The sequence below is a fragment of the Entelurus aequoreus genome, linkage group LG26 (genome assembly GCF_033978785.1).
Source record: "Entelurus aequoreus isolate RoL-2023_Sb linkage group LG26, RoL_Eaeq_v1.1, whole genome shotgun sequence".
NCBI lineage: Eukaryota > Metazoa > Chordata > Actinopteri > Syngnathiformes > Syngnathidae > Entelurus > Entelurus aequoreus.
Window position 1 is genome coordinate 19,842,553 of NC_084756.1, and position 21,194 is coordinate 19,863,746.

The 21,194-nt window shown below is 42.0% G+C and overlaps 2 protein-coding genes across 4 annotated transcripts in view; one reads left to right on the forward strand and one right to left on the reverse strand.

Annotated features, from left to right (window-relative positions):
• The window catches only part of LOC133643172 (metalloproteinase inhibitor 4-like), a 53,583-nt gene extending 50,702 nt beyond the window's left edge, over positions 1-2,881 (reverse strand). Inside the window, exons 1-2 of the mRNA XM_062037595.1 lie at positions 2,784-2,881; positions 2,379-2,624 (exon numbers count right to left, since the gene is read on the reverse strand). Coding sequence (XP_061893579.1) covers positions 2,379-2,511 — 133 coding nt within the window. The 5' untranslated portion in view covers positions 2,512-2,624; positions 2,784-2,881. The remainder of the gene's footprint in view (positions 1-2,378; positions 2,625-2,783) is intronic.
• The window catches only part of syn2b (synapsin IIb), a 209,895-nt gene that overhangs the window by 181,853 nt on the left and 6,848 nt on the right, over positions 1-21,194 (forward strand). For all 3 annotated transcript variants that reach the window (XM_062038236.1, XM_062038235.1, XM_062038237.1), the window contains 7 exons: positions 5,754-5,816; positions 8,228-8,370; positions 12,958-13,032; positions 13,164-13,266; positions 19,786-19,965; positions 20,036-20,102; positions 20,414-21,128. In XM_062038236.1, coding sequence (XP_061894220.1) covers positions 5,754-5,816; positions 8,228-8,370; positions 12,958-13,032; positions 13,164-13,266; positions 19,786-19,965; positions 20,036-20,102; positions 20,414-21,128 — 1,346 coding nt within the window. The remainder of the gene's footprint in view (positions 1-5,753; positions 5,817-8,227; positions 8,371-12,957; positions 13,033-13,163; positions 13,267-19,785; positions 19,966-20,035; positions 20,103-20,413; positions 21,129-21,194) is intronic.

The window sequence follows — 21,194 nt, forward strand, 5'->3', positions numbered from 1 at the left end:
CCACATTAAATGAAGTAGAATAAAGTGGCATGCCACATTAACATTTGTGGCAGACCAGATTTAGGCCCCCAGGCCTTGAGTTAGACAACTGTGCATTAAAGGAATAAAAGGGGACTACAGTGTATAAATCAGGGGTGTCAAACTCATTTTAGATCGGGGGGCCACATGGAGAAATATCTACTCCCAAATGGGCCGGACTGGTAAAATCACGGCACGATAACTTAAAAATAAAGACAACTTCAGATTGGTTTTTTTGTTTAAAAATAGAACGAGCACATTCTGAAAATGTACAAATCATAATGTTGTTGGGGTTTTTTTTACACTTACATGTTGCGGTTAATAGTATTCTATCTTTATTTGTCGTTATTTATACTTTCTGAATAAATTATGTGATAATTGGTGTTAATTTTCAATCTATCAACATAAAAAAAATGATATTAAAATCAAATTACAGGATGTTATTTACGTACTTTGCTCATTTTCCTCGACTGGTGCATTAACGTTTTTTTTTTTGTTTTTTTTACAAATGTAGCATCATCTACCAAGATACAAATAATTGCTTTTGCAACATCTAGTGGACACATTTAGAACAGTGGTTATTTTTCATTCAAACATTCCGGCTAATTTTTATACTTAGCAAACTCATCCCGCGGGCCGGATAAAACCTGTGCGTACGTTTGACACCCCTGGTATAAATCATATTGGCCTAACTCACTGGTTCTCAAACTGTGTTGCTTCATCTAGCACAGGGGTCGGCAACCTTTACCACTCAAAGAGCCATTTTGGCAAGTTTCACAAATTAAAGAAAATAATGGGAGCCACAAAACAAATTTTTAAATTTAAAATGAAAAACACCGCATGCAGAGCTTAAATTGCTTTGTGCTATGTTAACCAGGGGTCTCAGACACACGCACCGGTACGCACTTTAATATGGAAATTTGATGTTAGTGCGGCCCGCGAGTTTTGAATGAATGGCGCTTGATAGCGTCATACTTGCCAATCCTCTCACTAATTCTGGGAGACTCCCGAATATCAGGGCGTGATGGTACTGCTTTTGGCGCCCTCTGCAGTATGCCCTAACAGCGTACCTGTTCAACCACCGGTAGAATGCAGCTTCAGCTTGATCACGTAAGTGACAGCAAGGCGTACTACTTCAACAGCCACACAGCTTACACTGACGGTAGCCGTACAAAAACAACTTTAACACTGTTACGTTACAAATATGCGCCACACTTTGAACCCACACCAAAAAAGAATGACAAACACATTTCTGGAGAACATCTGCACTGTAACACAACATAAACACAACACAACAAATACCCAGAATCCCATGCAGCCCTAACTCTTCCGCTCAACCGACACACGGAGGGGGGAGGGTTGATGTGTGGGGGGGTTCGTGGTAGCTGGGGTGTATAATCTAGACCGGAAGAGTTAGGGCTGCATGGGATTCTGGGTATTGGTTGTGTTGTGTTACACTACCGTCAGTGTAAGCTGTGTGGCTGATGAGTAAGTATGCTTTGCTGTCTCCTACGTGTGCAAGTAAAAGCTACATACAACATGTGGCCGGGCTGGCGCGCTGTTTGTAAATGCCATAGTGGACAATTACTGCAGTGCATTTAGGGCACGCCCTTTATTTAGTAATTAGAGTGTAAATAGGATTATAATTGCCCTTGGAGTTTTCTTAGAGAGGCACTGAGATCCACAAGTCTCCTGGGAAAATCGGGGGGTCGGCAAGTATGCAGCTGAGCCGCAACAGAGTGGTCAAAGAGCCGCATGCGGCTCCGGAGCCGCGGGTTGCCAACCCCTGATCTAGCAGTTTCGCCAAAAAAAATAAAAATCACTTGATTAAAGTACAGTGTTTTATTTTCCTATATTCAAACAGTGACTGTGGCGGTATAGCTCGGTTGGTAGAGTGGCCGTGCCAGCAACTTGAGGATTCCAGGTTCGATCCCCGCTTCCGCCATCCTAGTCAATGCCGTTGTGTCCTTGGGCAAGACACTTTACCCACCAGTGCCACCCACACTGGTTTAAATGTAACTTAGATATTGGGTTTCACATTGTAAAAGCGCTTTGAGTCACTAGAGAAAAGCGCTATATAAATATAATTCACTTCATTTTACAGTGACCAAAAATATTAAATACACCTGTCAGATAATGAATTTAATGAATACTTAGGCCTACTACGCTCCTGTATTTTAATACTGGGCATGGTGGTGCTTGGTGAAGAGAAGTTTGAGAACCACTGGCTTAACTGTAGTACATGTTAGTCTTTATGCCGCTAAAAAGTGGTGAAACTTCAATGGCAGTGACACGTAGGCTCTTATGACAAACCAGCCAGACTAATATGGTGCAGTGGGGGGGGGGGGGGGGGGACTTACCGGTCTCGGCGCTGCAGAAGAGCTGCTGCGGGTGAGCCGGGTGGCAGCTGCATGCATCCGCCACCCGGGCAGCTCCCAGCCAGAGGAGCACCCACAGCCCCAAACGCACACCCCTCTCCTGGGACACGGCCATGCTGAGCTGCTCTTACTTCAACGTCTTCAAGTCTGCCAACTTCTGATCCCGTTATGTTCCCCTCGGAGGCAAAATCTTTGAGAAAGATGACGGGAGTCCACTTGCACGGGCCGCTGAGGAAAGAAAGGATTGAGCACGTTCAAAGTCCAACTCTAGAATTTGAAGCTGGATTGGTTGGATGTTGCTGCTCTCTGCCTCCCACCCCCTTCTATCTGTCTTTTTTTTTTTAACCACCCACCCCCCTCCAGGAGACGACACCCTGGCTAACTTACAATAGTTGTGATCGCCTGGCACGCTGGTCCTGAATGCTGAGAGGGTCGCACACAGGGAGCCTCTTATGCACTCAACAAGTTAGGCACTGCCTCCTCGCACGCAGGACAAAAACAACCAAGCTTTGCCTCCTCTTTTTGATGCCCTCCCTCCATCTGCTACGCCTCAAATTCCAGCAGCCATTTTTATTGCTGTGTCGTACAGTATAACTAATGGCTGTCCCCTCTAGTGTCGTCCCCATACCCATATTTTGGTACTGGTACCAAAATGTATTTAAAATGTGCATTGCATTGCATCTTACGGTACAGTAAACATATGTTTCTTATTGCCGGGTAGTCCTTAAATTAAATAGTTAACATACTAGACAACTTGTCTTTTAGTAGTAAGTAAACAAACAAAGGCTCCTAATTTGTCTGCTGACGTATGCAGTGACATGAAGAGACAAGCTTCACAGTGTCTTGGCTGAATGAGCAGGTATCGGACACCTCGGTCTCCTTAGACGCATCCATCCGGACTGGACACTGGCCGAGAGTTGGTGGGCAGCCGAGGTTGCTTTGTTGGGTCTGCTCCTGTCTCTGGCCGTGCTCCCCCCACCCCAGCAAACGATGGCGTGGGGCCACCACAGTGTATATGTGTTTTTTTTGTTGTTGTTGTTGTTGTTTTACTTTTGTGGCTGTGTGTAGAAGTGGATGGTTGCATCAGCTCTGCTCTTTTTTATGTCTTTAATGCATACTTGCCAACCCTCCCGATTTTCTCGGGAGACTCCCGAATTTCAGTGCCCCTCCCGGGGCAACCATTCTCCCGAATTTCTCCCGTTTTCCACGCGGACAACAATATTGGGGGCGTGCGCCTTAAAGGCACTGCCTTTAGCGTCCTCTCTCACCTGAAACCTTCACCGCTTAACAGCCGCATGCTGTTCAGGCGTCCGCTTTTCCTCCATATAAACAGCGTGCCGGCCCAGTCACATAATAATATAGCGTTGGACGGGTTTAACAACGGTCTTTACTCGAAGATGTCAAGAAATGCTGACACGTTGTATGATCTTTTAACTGGTTTAATGATAACGTTAATATCAAGCACACACACACACACGCACACAAGTGAATCCAAGGCATACTTGATCAACCGCCATACAGGTCACACTGAGGGTGGCCGTATAAACAAGTTTAACACTGTTACAAATATGCGCCACACTGTGAACCCACACCAAACAAGGATGACAAACACATTTTGGGAGAACATCCGCATCGTAACACAACAGAACAAATACCCAGAACCCCTTGCAGCACTAACTCTTCCGGGACGCTACAATAACATCTACGGCTTTTGGAGCTCAGTGCACAACTGCACACACAACAAGAAGGAGACGAAGCAGAAGAACGAAGAAGAGAGATGGCGACGACGAGTAAGAAGAAGAAATACGCTTGCAAGTTCCAAAATGATTGGAAACAAGAATTTAATTTCATCCAGGACAGCTCGAAGGGGAAGGGGTATGCTGCCTGCACCTCAACCCCGCCCCCCCAACCACACCCCCGCAACCATGCCCCCCCCCCCCCCCCCATCTCCCGAATTCGGATATCTCAAGGTTGGCAAGTATGCTTTAATGTCCTTTGTGTGCTTACACACATGTTTATGTGTGCTATGGTTATGAGTTTTTTTCCCCTTGGCCTCAGTCTGGACCCCCTCTCCAGGGGCCCAGGTTTAGACAGATTTTTTTTTTCTCACCCCCCACCCTCCCCAGCGTTTACCTGTTTCTCACGTTTTTTGTAAGGAGCGCCGGAAGTTGGCAGACCCGTCAGCGATCCTGTTCTGTCTCCCTGTAATGTTTGTCTGCTATTGAATGGGATTGCGCTGAAAATCTTAATTTCCTCTCGGGGATTATTAAAGTATTTCTGTTTCTGATTCTGATACTCACACACGTTCACACACAGTATAAAACTTTTGGTGGACAAAAATGAGACAAAGAACGAGTGAAAGATTTTACATGTAAACAAACTGTTGTGTTTGTTTGTATTTTCCCCCCATTTTCAATCCTTTTTTTAAAAAGCCACTTGGGCGGCACTAGAGCTGGTTGCAGACCCCCGTTCTAGGAAAATGCTTCCTGTTTACGCACCGGTTTCTTGCACAGTTTAAACCAGTGGTTCTTAACCTTGTTGGAGGTACCAAACCCCACCGGTTTCATATGCGCATTCACCGAACCCTTCTTTAGTGAAAAATAAAATGTTTTTTTTTCAAATTCAAGACAAAATTATGTTTTTGGTAACATTTTAGTATGGGGAACATATTCTAAGTAACAAAGACTACATTTAGAGTTATTTGGACACTAGGGGAACATATTCTAAGTAATAAAGACTTAATTTAGAGTTATTTGGTTAGCGTTAGGGTCAGGGTTAGAGGGTTAGGGTTATAATAAGGCCATGCCGAATAAGGCATTAATAATGACTAGTTAAGAGCCAATATGTTACTAATTTGCATGTTAATAAGCAACTAATTAATGGTGAATATGTTCCCCATACTAAAGTGTTACCATGTTTTTTTTTACAGGTGCATAAAATGAACCGTGCATGAACATCACCTTGTTCAAAGAACAAAACCAACACAGTGCATAAACTCACAACAAATTACACACCTGCAAATCAGTCAGCTGTTGCCGTATCCGTAATACGCCCATAGGGAGAAGTTTGTATTTACACGATGAGTCGGGTGTGTTTTGACCTCCGCCGAACCCCTGAGGCCGACTCACCGAACCCCTAGGGTTCGATCGAAACCAGGTTAAGAACCACTGGTTTAAACACTAGTACTGTTTCTAGGTACCAGTATCAGATGGTATGTCAACGATATAGTGAAGGCCTGACAATGTTGTTTTGTTCACTTTGCCCTTATTCCTTCGAGCCTGTGAAAATGGAAGTATTCCATATAAGAACGACTACTTCGCCAGTGTCCTCCCTTATCTTTCTGTCTTGCTTTTTCAGATTACAACGCCAAGCTTTCCCGTCGTGGTGAAGATCGGACACGCTCACTCCGGAATGGGAAAGGTGAGTGTTGTTTTTTTGTGTCCGACAGTCGCACACAATCTGTCGCCTATCATTGGGCAAGAAAATCAATATTTCACGTTGTGTTGAAGAACCTGAAGTCACTAAGCTGACATTTATCATTCATATCCTGTCAATGATGGCACTTTCTGGTCATGTTATTGATCTGCAGCAGTGTTAATATTTTCTAGCTAAGATCACAGTTCAATGTTTATCTTCCACTTACTATAAATCCATTAGTCCTCATATTTCCTCCTAATGTCTCCATGGATGGACCGTAGGGACCAGATGCACAATAACTAATCAATTCAACACACAGATTACTTTTTACACAATAAAAAATGCTGGGTTATTTTTTCTTACCAAATGCTGGGTTGACCCTGTTGGATCGTATTTATAAGTTATTTCTAAGGAGTGGGGTCGTTTTTGCCCATCACCAAAATTCAAGTAACAACCCAGCAAGGACGTACAATTTACCCTGCAGCTGCGTTACATTGGGAAGTGATTCATTTCTGGCTTCTCTCTACCTCCTGAGATGTCCTCCTCGTGCTTTGGGAGGATAGAGCAAAATAAAAAGTGTGTATGTGCTTTGTAAGTTAACTTACAACCTGTCACATATGAGCTAGAAATACTGTATCACTGTCTGTATAACGCTAGTTATCCCTACCTGGCCTAAATGCACCATTTATTTGATGCCTGCAACTTTTCAAAAAAGCTGGCACAAGTGGCAAAGGAGACTGAGAAAGAAAGAGACTTATTAGGAACATCTCACAGTGGAACAGGCTAATTGGGAACAGGTGTGTGCCATGATTGGGTATAAAAGCAGCTTCCATGAAATGCTCAGTCATTCACAAACAAGGATGGGGCGAGGGTCACCACTTTGTGAACAAATGCGTGAGCAAATTGTCCAACAGTTTAAGAACAACATTTCTCAACCAGCTATTGCAAGGAATTTAGGGATTTCACCATTTACGGTCCGTAATATCATCAAAAGGTTCAGAGAATCTGGAGAAATCACTGCACGTAACATTGAATGCCCGTGACCGTGGATCCCTCAGGCGGTACTGCATCAAAAAGCGACATCAGTGTGTAAAAGATATCACCACATGGGCTCACAGTTCAGAAAATCACTGTCAGTAACTACAGTTCGACGCGACATCTGTAAGTGCGGAGGCCATTTATCAACAACACCCAGAACGTCGCCGGCTTCGCTGGGCCCGAGCTCATCTAAGATGGACTGATGCAAAGTGGAAAGGTGGTCTGTGGTCTGACGAGTCCACATTTCATACTGTTTTTAGAAACTGTGGATGTCGTGTCCTCCGGAACATAGAGGAAAAGAACCATTCGGATTGTTACAGGCGCAAAGTTCAAAATCCAGCATCTGTGATGGTATGGGGGTGTATTAGTGCAGTCTGCATCTGTGAAGGCACCATTAATGCTGAAAGGTACATACAGGTTTTGGAGCAACATACTGTATGTTGCCACCCAAGCAACGTTATCATGGACGCCCCTGCTTATTTCAGCATGACAATGCCAAGCCACGTCTTACAACAGCGTGGCTTCATAGTAAAAGAGTGCGGGTACTAGACTGGCCTGCCTGTAGTCCAGACCTGTCCCCCATTGAAAATGTGTGGCACATTAGGAAGCCTAAAATACCACAACGGAGACCCCAGACTGTTGAACAACTTAAGCTGCACATCAAGCAAGAATGGGAAAGAATTCCACCTGAAAAGCTTGAAAAATTGGTCTCCACAGTTCCCAAACGTTTACTGAGTGTTGTTAAAAGGAAAGGCCATGTAACACAGTGGTAAAAATGCCCCTGTGACAACTTTTTTGCAATGTGTTGCTGCCATTAAATTCTAAGTTAATGATTATTTGCCAAAAAAATAATAAGTTTCTCAATTTAAACATTAAATATCTTGTCTTTGCAGTCTATTCAATTGAACATAAGTTGAAAAGGATTTGCAAATCATTGTTTTCTGTTTTTATTTACCATTTACACAACGTGCCAACTTCACTGGTTTTGGGTTTTGTACATGCAGTGTGGCGAATCTGGTCTCCGAAAGAAAGACGGTGGACAGTTAAAAAATTACAAGTAGAATTTTTTACTTCTTCCTATTGGAGTCATAAGTCATTATGACGTTTGGACTACAAAAAACATGAAAATAACCAATTTATTTGGTAGAATTGACCCAACGTTGCAGTTAAAATGACCCAGCATTTGGGTTGAATATATAAACCACTTAGCTAGGTTTAATAAGAAACCCATCTCGCTGGGTTAAATTAACCCAGCGTTGGTTTGGTCCAATCATTACCCAGCAGTTTCTACCCAAATTAGGTAGTTTTCAACCCAGCAGTTTTTAAAGTGACATGAAACACGTTGCTAAAAGTCTTGTGTTGCTCTCCTATCAAAGGTTAAAGTGGACAACGTGAGCGACTTCCAGGACATTGCCAGCGTTGTGGCCATCACTCAGACTTACTGCACCACGGAGCCTTTCATCGACGCCAAGTACGACATCAGGGTGCAGAAGATCGGTGTCGACTATAAGGCGTACATGTAAGTATGCAGTGTTAGGAAAATCGGAGTTACGGTACATGACTAATAACAAGTAATCTAATTAATTCCATTTAAGTATGTTACAACGCCGTTACCGATGCGTTCGATGTAACGTGGCATGCTACATTTGAAGAGTAACTTAAGTTACTCTTGATTAAATGTAGCTATGCTACAGGGGAAGCTATCCCGGAAAATTCATCAAATCTACATTTAACAACATTTCTATCTATGGGCCCACATGTAATATATCCATGTTAATGTAACTGAGAGTGTACAACTGCACCAATAAAGGTCCATTACTATTAACTATCTGTCATTTAGCTGGGGATACCCTACAACTACCTCCGCACTCCACTGTATGTATTTTGTTTTAGTTTGCCTTTTCTTTGGCCCACCCCTATAACGTTATTCATTTTATCTACCGACAGTAAAAAAAAAACAGCCTCTATTTATATATATATGAACAAAAAAATAATGGCTTGTGTTGTTTGGGAACAGTTAGTAATACCGTATTTTTCGGAGTATAAGTTGCATCGGCCGAAAATGCATAATAGGAAGGAAAAAAACATATATAAGTCGCACTGGAGTATAAGTCGCATTTTTTGGGGAAATTTATTTGATAAAACCCAACACCAAGAATAGACATTTGAAAGGCAATTTAAAATAAATAAAGAATAGTGAACAACAGGCTGAATAAGTGTACGTAATATGACTCATAAATAACCAACTGAGAACATGCCTGGTATGTTAACGTAACATATTATGGTAAGAGTCATTCAAATAACTATAACATATAGAACATGCTATACGTTTACCAAACAATCTGTCACTCCTAATCGCTAAGTCCCATGAAATCTTATACGTCTAGTCTCTTACGTGAATGAGCTAAATAATATTATTTGATATTTTACGGTAATGTGTTAATAATTTCACACATAAGTCGCTCCTGAGTATAAGTCGCACCCCCCGGCCAAACTATGAAAAAAACTGTGACTTACAGTCCGAAAAATACGGTAGTTACGTGCAGTCAAACTTTTCATGAACTCACCCCAATGTGTGTTCGTACATTTGTGTTCCACGTCTTAGATGAAGAGGGCAGTTAAACCGAGTAAAAACTAAGGTTTTGGGCATTATTTTCTCTAAACGCATACATTTGTCTAAATATGGATAAGAACACGCATTATAGTGGGTTTCCTGCATGTCATCTTCATCACTGAAGGAAAAATCTAATCTGCGGAAGGGTATTTTTTTGCCATTTTCAAGTTTTTTTTTTTTTTTTTTGAGTGGTCAGCTTGAAGCGTCCCTCTGTCTCTGACTCCCTCGTGTTTGTTATGATTTTCCTTACGGGTTTCGATGACCGACCCTTAACTTGCCTCTGATTGGCCAGTCTATAATGTTTCGCCCTAACCCTAGCCAACTGTGACTCAACATACGAACACCAATTTTATGGATTTTCTCCATTTGTATGGATGTTCTCATTCATCCAGGTCATTGTATTTTCCCCATATTTTTTTTGGGCCTGGATTTGCAGTCTATTTTCTCTCTTTGCAGCTTATAGCTTTAATGTAAGCTACCTTGCTACATGTGTCTAAAAGTAGCTAAGCTACGGGAAAAGCTACTCGCTAAATAAGTAGCTAAACTACTGGAAAATGTAGTTAATCTATGTAGCTTAGTTAAATCACTGGTTGTATGTCAACAAGACAATATCAGAAGCACAGAAAAGTCAATGCAGAAAGTAACTTTTACTAATGAAAGCAACAACAAGTGCCACACTAAAATTAACCTAATATTAAACATCACACAGCAAACTTGTAGGCAAAGTGTACACACATATGCACACTCCTACTACCACTACCACGAGGGAATAATGACCAAAAAAATCAATAATTGATAAGTGACAAGCTTGCAATACCTTGTTTGTGGAGAAGAAAACAAGACAGCAATCAAAGCCATCTCCAGTGAAAAGATTCTACAGAAATTGCCATCCCTGCCGTAGAACTGCCATTGCTAAGCTAACAAACTCAGTTTGGATAAAAAGCTGTTCCAAGCACGTTCTCGCTGACGTCACATGTCACTTGGCAACAGGCATTTAAGGCAACCGGAGCCACTGTTATTTGCGCATAGTGCCGTCCGCCCAAAAAACAAAGAAGAGGCAGGCTGGGGAGTGAATTGGAGGACAGGAGAGAGGCGAAACAAGCTCAACCTGTAAGTTAACCTGTACGTTTCTGACTGCTGATTGGTCAGCGGCTGCGTGCTGTCATTGTCACACTGTCATTAATTGAAGAAAAAAAATTTATACTTGCGAATCCTTTTTGTACTTGCAGAAAATTGTTTCTATACTCGCGAATTAGGTTTTTAATTGAAGAAAAATGTTTTTTACTTGCCAGTCGTTGGGCGTGAGTAAAAACATCTATGTGGGTTCGTGGAATTTTGGCAGTAATTTCACATCATGATAATAATCATAAAAAAGTGCGGGAAGAAAGAGGTCACGTAAGCTATTGAAGTGTATTTCTGGTCTTGTCACCCCCGCCCGGGAAAAAGGGCAACAAGGCAGTGTGGCTGGATCAAAAGGGACGTCGGAGACGCTTTGCTGAACAAAAAGTTGCTTTATTACAAGCGAGCGTCATTAAACAGGTCTGCAGTACCTGGAGGAGCCTAGGTCAAAAAATGAAGGACCCCTAACTGGAGAAGCCAAACCATCAGTTTTTATACTCCTCCTTTCTGTCTCTGGGTGTGTGTGCTAAGTCAGGAGAGCGCATCCTGACTATAAAAGGAGATGTCCGTGTGTAAGGGTCTGGAAAACAACTGCTCTAAGTCATAACTCAAATGTTGGCGTTGAGCTAGACAGGTAGTCTCTTCTCAAGGATATGGTTATCACTTTTGCATTCCCGAGTCCCAATTAGAGCCTCTTTTCCTACGAGAAGTGATCCAATCCACCTGCGAATATCAAACTAAGGGGTCTTATCTTATTATGTGCTCAAACTGAAATGCCACTATTTAATTAAACCTGGTGGTTTGCTTTCTCCAAGGTGAATTAAAACATTCACCATATGTAGAACATAATATGAGTTCATTAATTCACTTCACTATTTTATTTATCTGCATGATATTATAAAGATGTATTTTCATTATTGCATTACCCCGAAAAAACACCTGTGTTACACCTGTGGTTGAGTGAATATAAGCCCTCCCCCTCCCTCCCAACTCACAGTATATTAGAGAGGTTGTAAATATGTGCAACAATTTTAATCACGCAGTGCAAACTCCAAGCACGATAATAAACATGGTGCCAAATACCCACTCTTTTGACAGTGTTCATCAAAAGTGTGCATTATCTTCTTTTTAAACGAGCTCATTAGAGTGTGCAGGTGTACCCAATATTGTGACCACTGTGTGTTTATTGCAGTGTTTTTCAACCAGATATTGTCTGGTGTCCCATGGGAAATTATGCAACTTCACCTAATTGGTCCCAAAAACATTTTTTGCAAATCAGTAATTAGAATCTGTAAATAATGTGCCGTTTCTTAGTGTCTTTGCTGTATAGAGCTCGGCAGGGTAACCATGTAATACTCCATATCAGTAGGTGGCAGCAGGTTAACTACTTGCTGCTTTGTAAAAGTCGGAATGTGTCGGGTGAGACGAGGATGGTTTGTTGTGATCCCAATATGCAGAGCACAGCGGGAGGCAGGTAGAATAGAATAGAATATATCTTTATTGTTATTGTACATTGTACAACAAAATTGTAAGCAAAACTAATTTAATGCAAATTCATAACACATAAAACCATAAGAACATAGATAAATAGATAAAAATACATAAAAATAGCAAGCATACAGCTCACATGCACAGTCATTATTGTCGTCTTGTGTTCAGCGACACTATTGCTCTCCGGGTAAAAAGTGTTCTTAAGTCTGTTTGTCCGGCATTTTATTGTCCTGTATCTTCTGCCCGAGGGCAGCAGTTCAAGGTAAAAAGTTATGTAATGCTTAAACCAAAAATGAACGAACAAAGGGACGGAAAAACAAAAGTAAAACTGAACTGGCTACAAAGTAAACAAACAGAGTGCTGGACGACAGCAAAAACTTACGGCGTCCACAAAGTACATCCGTACATGACATGACAATCAACAATGTCCACACAAAGAAGGATAGCAACAACTTGAATAGCCTTGCTTGCTAACACAAAGCAGGTGCGGGGAATAGCGCTCAAAGGAAGACATGAAACTGCTACAGGAAAACACCAACAAAACAGGAAAGGCCACCAAAATAACAGCGCAAGACAAAAACTAAAGCATTACAAAGGAAAACACCAACAAACTCAAAATAAAGCACGACGACCTGGTGGAGTTTATTTTTTTAACGTTTTCTGCTGGTGGTGTGTTTACGGATTTTTTAATGAAAAAAAACGTGCCTTGCCTCAAAAAAGGTTGAAAAACACTGCTTTATTGGGTCACATTGTTATCACACCACGTACATTTATCAAACTGCTTATGTAGCCGATACCTGAAAGCGCGCTAGTGGGGGGGAAAAGGAGAAAATGTGACGGTTGGTGTCGCGACTGATTGCCCAATTTCCTTTTCCTTTCCAGGCGAACATCCATCTCTGGTAATTGGAAGAGCAACACCGGCTCTGCCATGTTGGAGCAAGTAGCCATGACTGACAAGTGAGCGCCGCCGCAGCTGAATTAGCGACGCTGTCTGCCGAGCTGTGTTATGTCACACTTAGTCACGCCGTCACCGCGATTCACGTGGAAGTGTTACGACAATCCCTAGAAGTCACGTTGTCCTCCTGCAGGTACAAGCTGTGGGTGGATACCTGCGCCGAGATCTTTGGCGGCCTGGACATTTGCGCCGTCAAGGCCATTTGTGGCAAGGACGGCAATGACTACATCACTGAGGTGAATAAAACACACGCTGGAACGTTTTAATTAGGTTATGAATAAGTCCATCAAATGTACTTAGTAACGCGGAAGCCCGAAATAAGTTGTGGTTCAAAGACAAATAAGGGCCTTTGGAAAATGATATACATCCTTTCTGGCCTCATTCGACACTACTGGGATCAACAATACCACCTTCGCCTTTTTTAACTAACGGTTAAGGGCCGGCCAGCAAGGCCTTCTCTGCTGGCCTAACATAAATCCATCCATTCATCCATTTTCTACCGCTTGTCCCTCACATAAATCATTAACATTAATTAACTAGATGAGGCAATTCCTTAAGGAATTGCGTGTGAATGCTCCAACGCTGAAATTGAACTGAAATCCTGGAATTTTTTAGAATTTTTGAAGTAGAGCACACAATTCCCAAACAGGCTGAATATTTTGAAGTTGGAACAGCTTGAATTGGATGAAAAATGTGGGAGTTGTGGAACTTTGAAGAATGTCCCATTGATTTCAATGGCAATTTCCCAAAAAAGCGGGAATTTTTTTGAAAATGGTAAACAACTTGAATGGTCTGAATGAGTTGAAATGTACGGAGCCCCTAAAGGGACATGGGAGAATTTTTTTTTTAATAATTATTTTTTACGTTTTATTTTTTTTAGACATGTATCTCGTGCGCACGAGAAACGTCTTAAAAATATATATATATATTTAAATGTTTTTTGTTTTTTTTATAACTTTATAAAAAGTTTCTCGTGCGCACGAGATACATGTCTAAAAAAAAATTTAAAAATTAAAAAAAAAATTCCCCCTTGTCCCTTTAGGGCAGGGGTCGGCAACCCAAAATGTTGAAAGAGCCATATTGGCGCAAAAATACAAAAAACAAATCTGTCTGGAGCCGCAAAAAATTAAAAGCCATATTACATACAGATAGTGTGTCATGAGATATGAATTGAATTAAGAGGACTTAAAGGAAACTAAATGACCTCAAATATACCTACAAATGAGGCATAATGATGCAATATGTACATATAGCTAGCCTAAATAGCATGTTAGCATCGATTAGCTTGTAGTCATGCAGTGACCAAATATGCCTGATTAGCACTCCACACAAGTCAATAACATCAACAAAACTCACCTTTGTGCATTCACGCACAACATTAAAAGTTTGGTGGACAATATGAGACAGAAAAAGAAGTGGCATAAAACACGTCCTAGGAAGTCGGAGAAAGTTATATATGTAAACAAAATACGGTGAGTTCAAGGACCGCCAAAATTAGTAGGACAAAACGGCGCTCGCCAAATACTCGAATCAGTGAAGCATGTTTAATATAAACAGTGTGTTTTATAACAATTAGGGAGGTTTGTGTCATGTTTGTCCTCCTACAGAAACCATATTAAAACCCAAAATATTTTTTTTCCCGTCATCTTTTTCCATTTTTCACACATTTTTGAAAAAGCTCCAGAGAGCCACCAGGGCGGCGCTAAAGAGCCGCATGCGGCTCTAGAGCCGCGGGTTGCCGACCCCCGCTTTAGGGGCTCCATAGAAATGGTTGGTGTTGGAATTTTTTTAATCGGTCGAGAAATGTTGAAGCGGTAACATGTTGAATTGGGAAATGGTATTACGGAATTCCTGGAATTTCGGGAAAACCGGGAATTTGGTTCCTAAAGAGAGGAACCACCACCTACAGTCCCCGATGTCCACACAATGTTGCAGAGTCTTGTCAACCAAGACAGCGTCACAGCGTCCAGAGCCTTAAGGAACTCTGGGCAAATCTCCCCCACCCCCAGGGCCTTGCCACCGAGGAGCTTTTTAACTACCTCTGCAACCTTAACCCCAGAAATAAGAGAGCCCACCAGAGATTCCCCAGGCACTGTTTCCTCATAGGAAGACGTGTAGTTGGGATTGAGGAGGTCTTCGAAGTATTATTCCCTCCACCGATCCACAACATCCGCAGTCGAGGTCAGCAGCACACCATTCCCATGTCAAATAACAGTTTTTTTACTGTCGAGAACACTCACAAATGTTAATTAACAAAATTGCTCAGGTGACACCTGTTACTAGGCAGACTTCCTAGGGCTCGATTATAACTGCCGACTGGTCAATAAAAAAGATAGTTTTATATTTATTGTATATGCCAGTCGCACACGAGTAAATGAGTCCAAAACAACACAGTACAGATCATTAGGCAAGTTAATTACTCTAAAGCAATTTTAAGGTGGGGGCAAGGAAGGGTTAATAAGGCTGCAATTGGGCGGGAATACAGGTACCGGAACAAATATTCTCACAAGTCAAGGCAGCGTGTGTAATGAGTATGACAGCAAAGGGGCTAAAAGTCATTAGTAGGTAAGATTGCCGCAGCCCACGAGGGAAAGTAAAGGAAATTATTGGAGAAATGAAGCGTGACAAGGTGAGCAAATTCAATTATTATAATGGCAGAGAGCAGAAGAAACTACAATCACAGTAATATTCACATGTGGATCACATGACCCAGCTCCACATCTTCGGCCATGACCTGCTTGCTCGGGTGGCATTTCAAAAAGGAGTGCGTTCATATAATATGCGTAAATGTGTGTCTGTGGATGTGTGTGTGCGTGTGTGTGTGTGTGCGTGTATATGTATGAGGGGCCGTTAGGGACATCTTCAGCATTACCGCTTACATACACTACTGAAATGCTCTCATATAAACAACTGAAAAGTTAATCCCTCACACACACTACTAAAATCCTCTCATACACACTTCTGAAAGGTTTTTCTCTCATACACACACTACTGAAATCCTTTTATACACATGACGGAAATAGTTTTTCGCTCATGCACAGTACTGAAATCCTTTCATACACACTACTATGTTTTTCTCTCTCACTCACAGTACTGAAACACTCACACTAGGGCTGGGCGATATATCGATATACGCCATACTTGCCAACCTTGAGACCTTCGATTCCAGGAGGTGGGGTGGGGCGTGGTCGGGGGTGTGGTTGGGGGCGTGGTTAAGAGGGGAGGAGTATATTTACAGCTAGAATTCACCAAGTCGAGTATTTCATATATATATGTATATATATATATATATATATATATATATATATATATATATATATATATATATATATACTACCGTTCAAAAGTTTGGGGTCACCCAAACAATTTTGTGGAATAGCCTTCATTTCTAAGAACAAGAATAGACTGTCGAGTTTCAGATGAAAGTTCGCTTTTTCTGGCCATTTTGAGCGTTTAATTGACCCCACAAATGTGATGCTCCAGAAACTCAATCTGCTCAAAGGAAGGTCAGTTTTGTAGCTTCTGTAACGAGCTAAACTGTTTTCAGATGTGTGAACATGATTGCACAAGGGTTTTCTAATCATCAATTAGCCTTCTGAGCCAATGAGCAAACACATTGTACCATTAGAACACTGGAGTGATAGTTGCTGGAAATGGGCCTCTATACACCTATGTAGATATTGCACCAAAAACCAGACATTTGCAGCTAGAATAGTCATTTACCACATTAGCAATGTATAGAGTGTATTTCTTTAAAGTTAAGACTAGTTTAAAGTTATCTTCATTGAAAAGTACAGTGCTTTTCCTTAAAAAATAAGGACATTTCAATGTGACCCCAAACTTTTGAACGGTAGTGTATATATGTATGAAATACTTGACTTTCAGTCAATTAGCTATATATATATATATATATATATATATATATATATATATATATATATATATATATATATATATATATATATATATATATATATATATATATATATATATATTTTTTTTTTTTATTTTTTTTTTTATTATACATATAAATAAAAGAAATACTTGAATTTCAGTGTTCCGGAGGCTATCCAGTAGATGGCAGTATCGTGCTGTTTAAGAGTGTCACAACATTGCTGTTTACGGCAGACGAACTGCTTTACGGTAGACGAACTGCCTTACGGTAGACGAAAACGTGACTGCTGTTGTTGTGTGTTGTTACCGCGCTGGGAGGACTTTAATGAAACTGCCTAACAATAAACCCACATAAGAAACCAAGAACTCGCCCTCGATCATTCTACAGTTACAACGTGATTGGGCAGGCACGCTGTTTATATCGTGGGAAAGCGGACGTGAAAACAGACTGTCGCCGCTGTCCCCACTCAGGTCCGCATTGACCTGGAGGGGGCGTGGCCTCCAGCTCCGGCTGAATCCCGGGAGTTTATCGGGAGAAAATTTCTTCTAGGAGGTTTTCGGGAGAGGCGCTGAATTCCGGGAGTCTCCCGGTAAAACCGGGAGGGTTGGCAAGTATGATATACGCGATATATCGCGGGTTTGACTCTGTGCGATATAGAAAATGACTAAATGGTGATATTGGAGTATACGTTCTCACGCAGTTGCTTTTAGCTGCTGGCATTACACTACAGGCTCTCCTCGCTCTTTCCTGTGTCTCCTTCTCACAGACAGACAAGCGCACCTTCTTACACACGTCACATACTGTCACGACATACGTCACATACGTATACGCCCTCGCGCAGCAATGAGGTAGCAGCACGGGTAACGTTAGCTGTGATGCTAGCGCAGCCGTGCGAGTGGTAATACGAGAGAGAGAAAGTGCGAATCTGGTAACAAATGAAGGAATAAATAATTCCCCCAAAAAACAGCAGGGGGTCCATCGTATGGCGGTGGTTTGGCTTCAAGTGGGAATATGTCGAACAGACAACCGTAATTTGTCAAGTGTGGGGCAAAAGCGTTGCTATAAAAAGTAGCATTACTGCTAATATGTAGCATCATTTTAAAAGTCACCTGCTAGAGAATGAAGAGTGCTTACTCCGCATGTCAACATCTCCGTTCGGTGCCACACGCCCACACCATCAAAATGCCGAGGCAAACATTTCCAGATCAACACTGTATGAAAAAAATAGTGATTTTTTTAGTTGTGATTTCCTTCTCTGCATGAAAGTTTTAAAGTAGCATATATTAATGCAGTATGAAGAAGAATGTTTTAATGTAAACACATAGAATCATCATACTGCTGTGATTACAGGCATCAAGTGTTCATTCAAGGCTAAGGCAAAATATCGAGATATATATCGTGTATCGCAATATGGCCTTAAAATATTGCGATATTAAAAAAAAAGGCCATATCGCCCATCCCTAACTCACACACACTTCTGAAATCCTCACACACACACTACTGAAATGTTTTTTCTCTCTCACACACTACTGAAATGTTTTTTTTCTCTCATATACACTACTGAAGTCCTCTGATACACACTACTGAAATCCTCTCATACACGCTACTGAAATTTTTTTTTCTCTCACACACACACACACACAACTGAAATCCTCTCATATACACCACGGAAATCCTTTCATTTACACTACTGAAATCCTTTAATACATACTACTGAACACCTTTCAAACACACAACTGAATTTTTTTTCTCTCATACGCACTACTGAAATTCTCTCACACACACTACTGAAATTACTTTCTGTCTGAGAGGATTTCAGTTGTATGTGTGAGAGGATTTCAGTAATTTGTGTGTGAGGATTTCAGTAGTGTGTATGAGAGGATTTCAGTCGTGTCTGAGAGAATTTCCGTAGTGTGTGTGAGAGGATTTTGGTAGTGTGCATGAGAGGAAAAAATGTCAGTTCTGTGAATGAGAGGATTTTAGTGGTGCATGTGAGAGGTAATTCTGAATAAAGTCCCTAACGGCCCCTCGTATATATGTGCACATATAAAGGAGCGTGATAGTGATAGTTTTCTTACTAGTACACCATCTTGTTAAGGTGGACAACACTGATGACTACCTTAATGTTACCAACAGTGACAGACTTTATCATCTACTAGTTACTGTAATATTATTATTATTATCATTATTATTATTATTATTCATTACAATTTGTTTTAATGATTACAATATATTGAAAACTAGTTATTTTATCAAATACATTTAATATTTTCTTTATTTTCATTTTAAATTGGAAATGAAAACATTTTTTATTTTATTTTTTATAAATGTCAATTCCGATATTAACTGTATTAATAACTACTGTACCAACCACTTAAATGTAAAAAATTTTTTAAAAAAAGTACATACATTCATGTTTTTCACCTTTCGATTAAATTCACAAGAACAGTATGTTTTTTTAAAATCTAATAAAAGCAAAGGTCAACATGAACGATTTGTTTGAGCAGTCACGTGTTGCTAGGCAGACTTTCTCGAGCTGATGCATTAATACCCTCTGTGTGTATGCGTGCGTATAATCAATCCGCCCCTTCGTACTGCTCAGGGATTAAACCATGCTCCACAGAGTGAGAGGTGGGCACTCTAACCACCAAGCTAAAAGCTTAAGCTTTAAACTCATTGTACAGCGCGACCTTTAAGGCATCGAGGAGTGAGTTTTACCAGCGTGCTCTTACACAGCTGCACTAGCATCCGTTATTTATACCAGTAAAACAAAATGACAGTTGAATCAAATTATTGTGGCAATAGAATGTTGCTCTGTATTAAATATAAATGGTGCATTGTCCCTGCTCTCTGTGCTCAGGTGGTGGGCTCGTCTATGCAGCTGGTTGGCGATCACCAGGCGGAAGATCGCCAGCTCATCTCGGAAGTGGTGCTGGCTAAGATGCACCAGGCCCTGGCAGCCAAGACGTCCGGTGCTTCCCGGTCACCCGCTCGCTCCCCTCAGGGCCAACAGAAGACAAGTGCTGCAGCGCCCCCACAGGTGCTGACCCGTTTTACAACGATACTTCTTGTTTAGTTTTGTTTCTTATGGTCTCTTCACTGTTATTCAGAGCGCCAGCAATAAAGACGGACCGCCAGATGCAAGCAAAACCGCAGGCCAGCGTCCTCAACCCCAAGGTTCTGTGAAGACTGTTCTTGGATAATTCCTTCATCCTGACACTACATCGTCTCATCTCACTCATTTTTCTACTGTACTTCATTTTTCATCTCATGTTTCTGGAACCAGAACTAACACTCATGCCTGAAAATGTCATGAAAGATGAAACAGTAATGTGCTGCCACCTGCTGGTCATTACCGTGGAAATGAATGACGTCAAGCATTAGCTTGTATTTATTGAAGTAGTTGTCTCCTGCATATTTCATTTGGTGCCATCATACTCAAATCCATATTGACCTGTTTACCTAAAATCTGATTATTCTATTGCTAGGAGCATCAGTCAAGCCGCAGGTTGCGGAGTCGTCTTCAGCGACAGTTAAGAAATCTTCTGAGCCGCCATCAAAGCCCAGCCAAGCCCAGAAACCGACCCAGAAGCCAACTCCGGTCCAGAAGGCGGCCTCGGTGACCAAGCCCCCAGTGCCAAGGCCTCCCCCCATGACAAGAGCGCCATCTGTCACAAAACCTGCTCCAGATCCCAGCTCAGCTCCTTCCAAAGGTTCTTCATCTTCCCCAGCTAAGTCGGCAGCACGTCCGGGTTCCCCCTCAGCTTCCTCGGCTCCCACCACAGAGCAGCCCAAGCCCCAGATCCCGGGATCGCCCACCGTAGCTCCCGGAAAACCAAAAGACCTGCCGCCCAAACCCACACCTCCCGCCAAGCCCATCCCTCCCGTGCGCAGGAACTCCAAGCCCCAGCTGCAGCCAAAGCCCAAAACCCCGCCTCCTCCCAGAGCTTCACCCAAACCGCAGACGACCGACCCGCAAAACCCGGAACCGGCTGAGACCTCGGACGACGCCTCTGCCGCCAGCACCTCCCCTGCCCCGGCGCAGATTCAGTCGCCGGCCAAAGCCAGCCCATCACCGCCTAGCGTCCAGTCTCCCGCGAAGGCCAAGGCCGCCTCTCCCTCCCAAAACCCTGAACCCGAAACAGCCGCCGAGGCCCAAGAGGATCAAGCAGCATCCCAGCCAAAAAGCCATCCTCTGCTCAAGTAAGAGCCACATAATCAAAGACACGTATTTCATTGAGTCACCTCTAACCTCTTACTGCAAATATT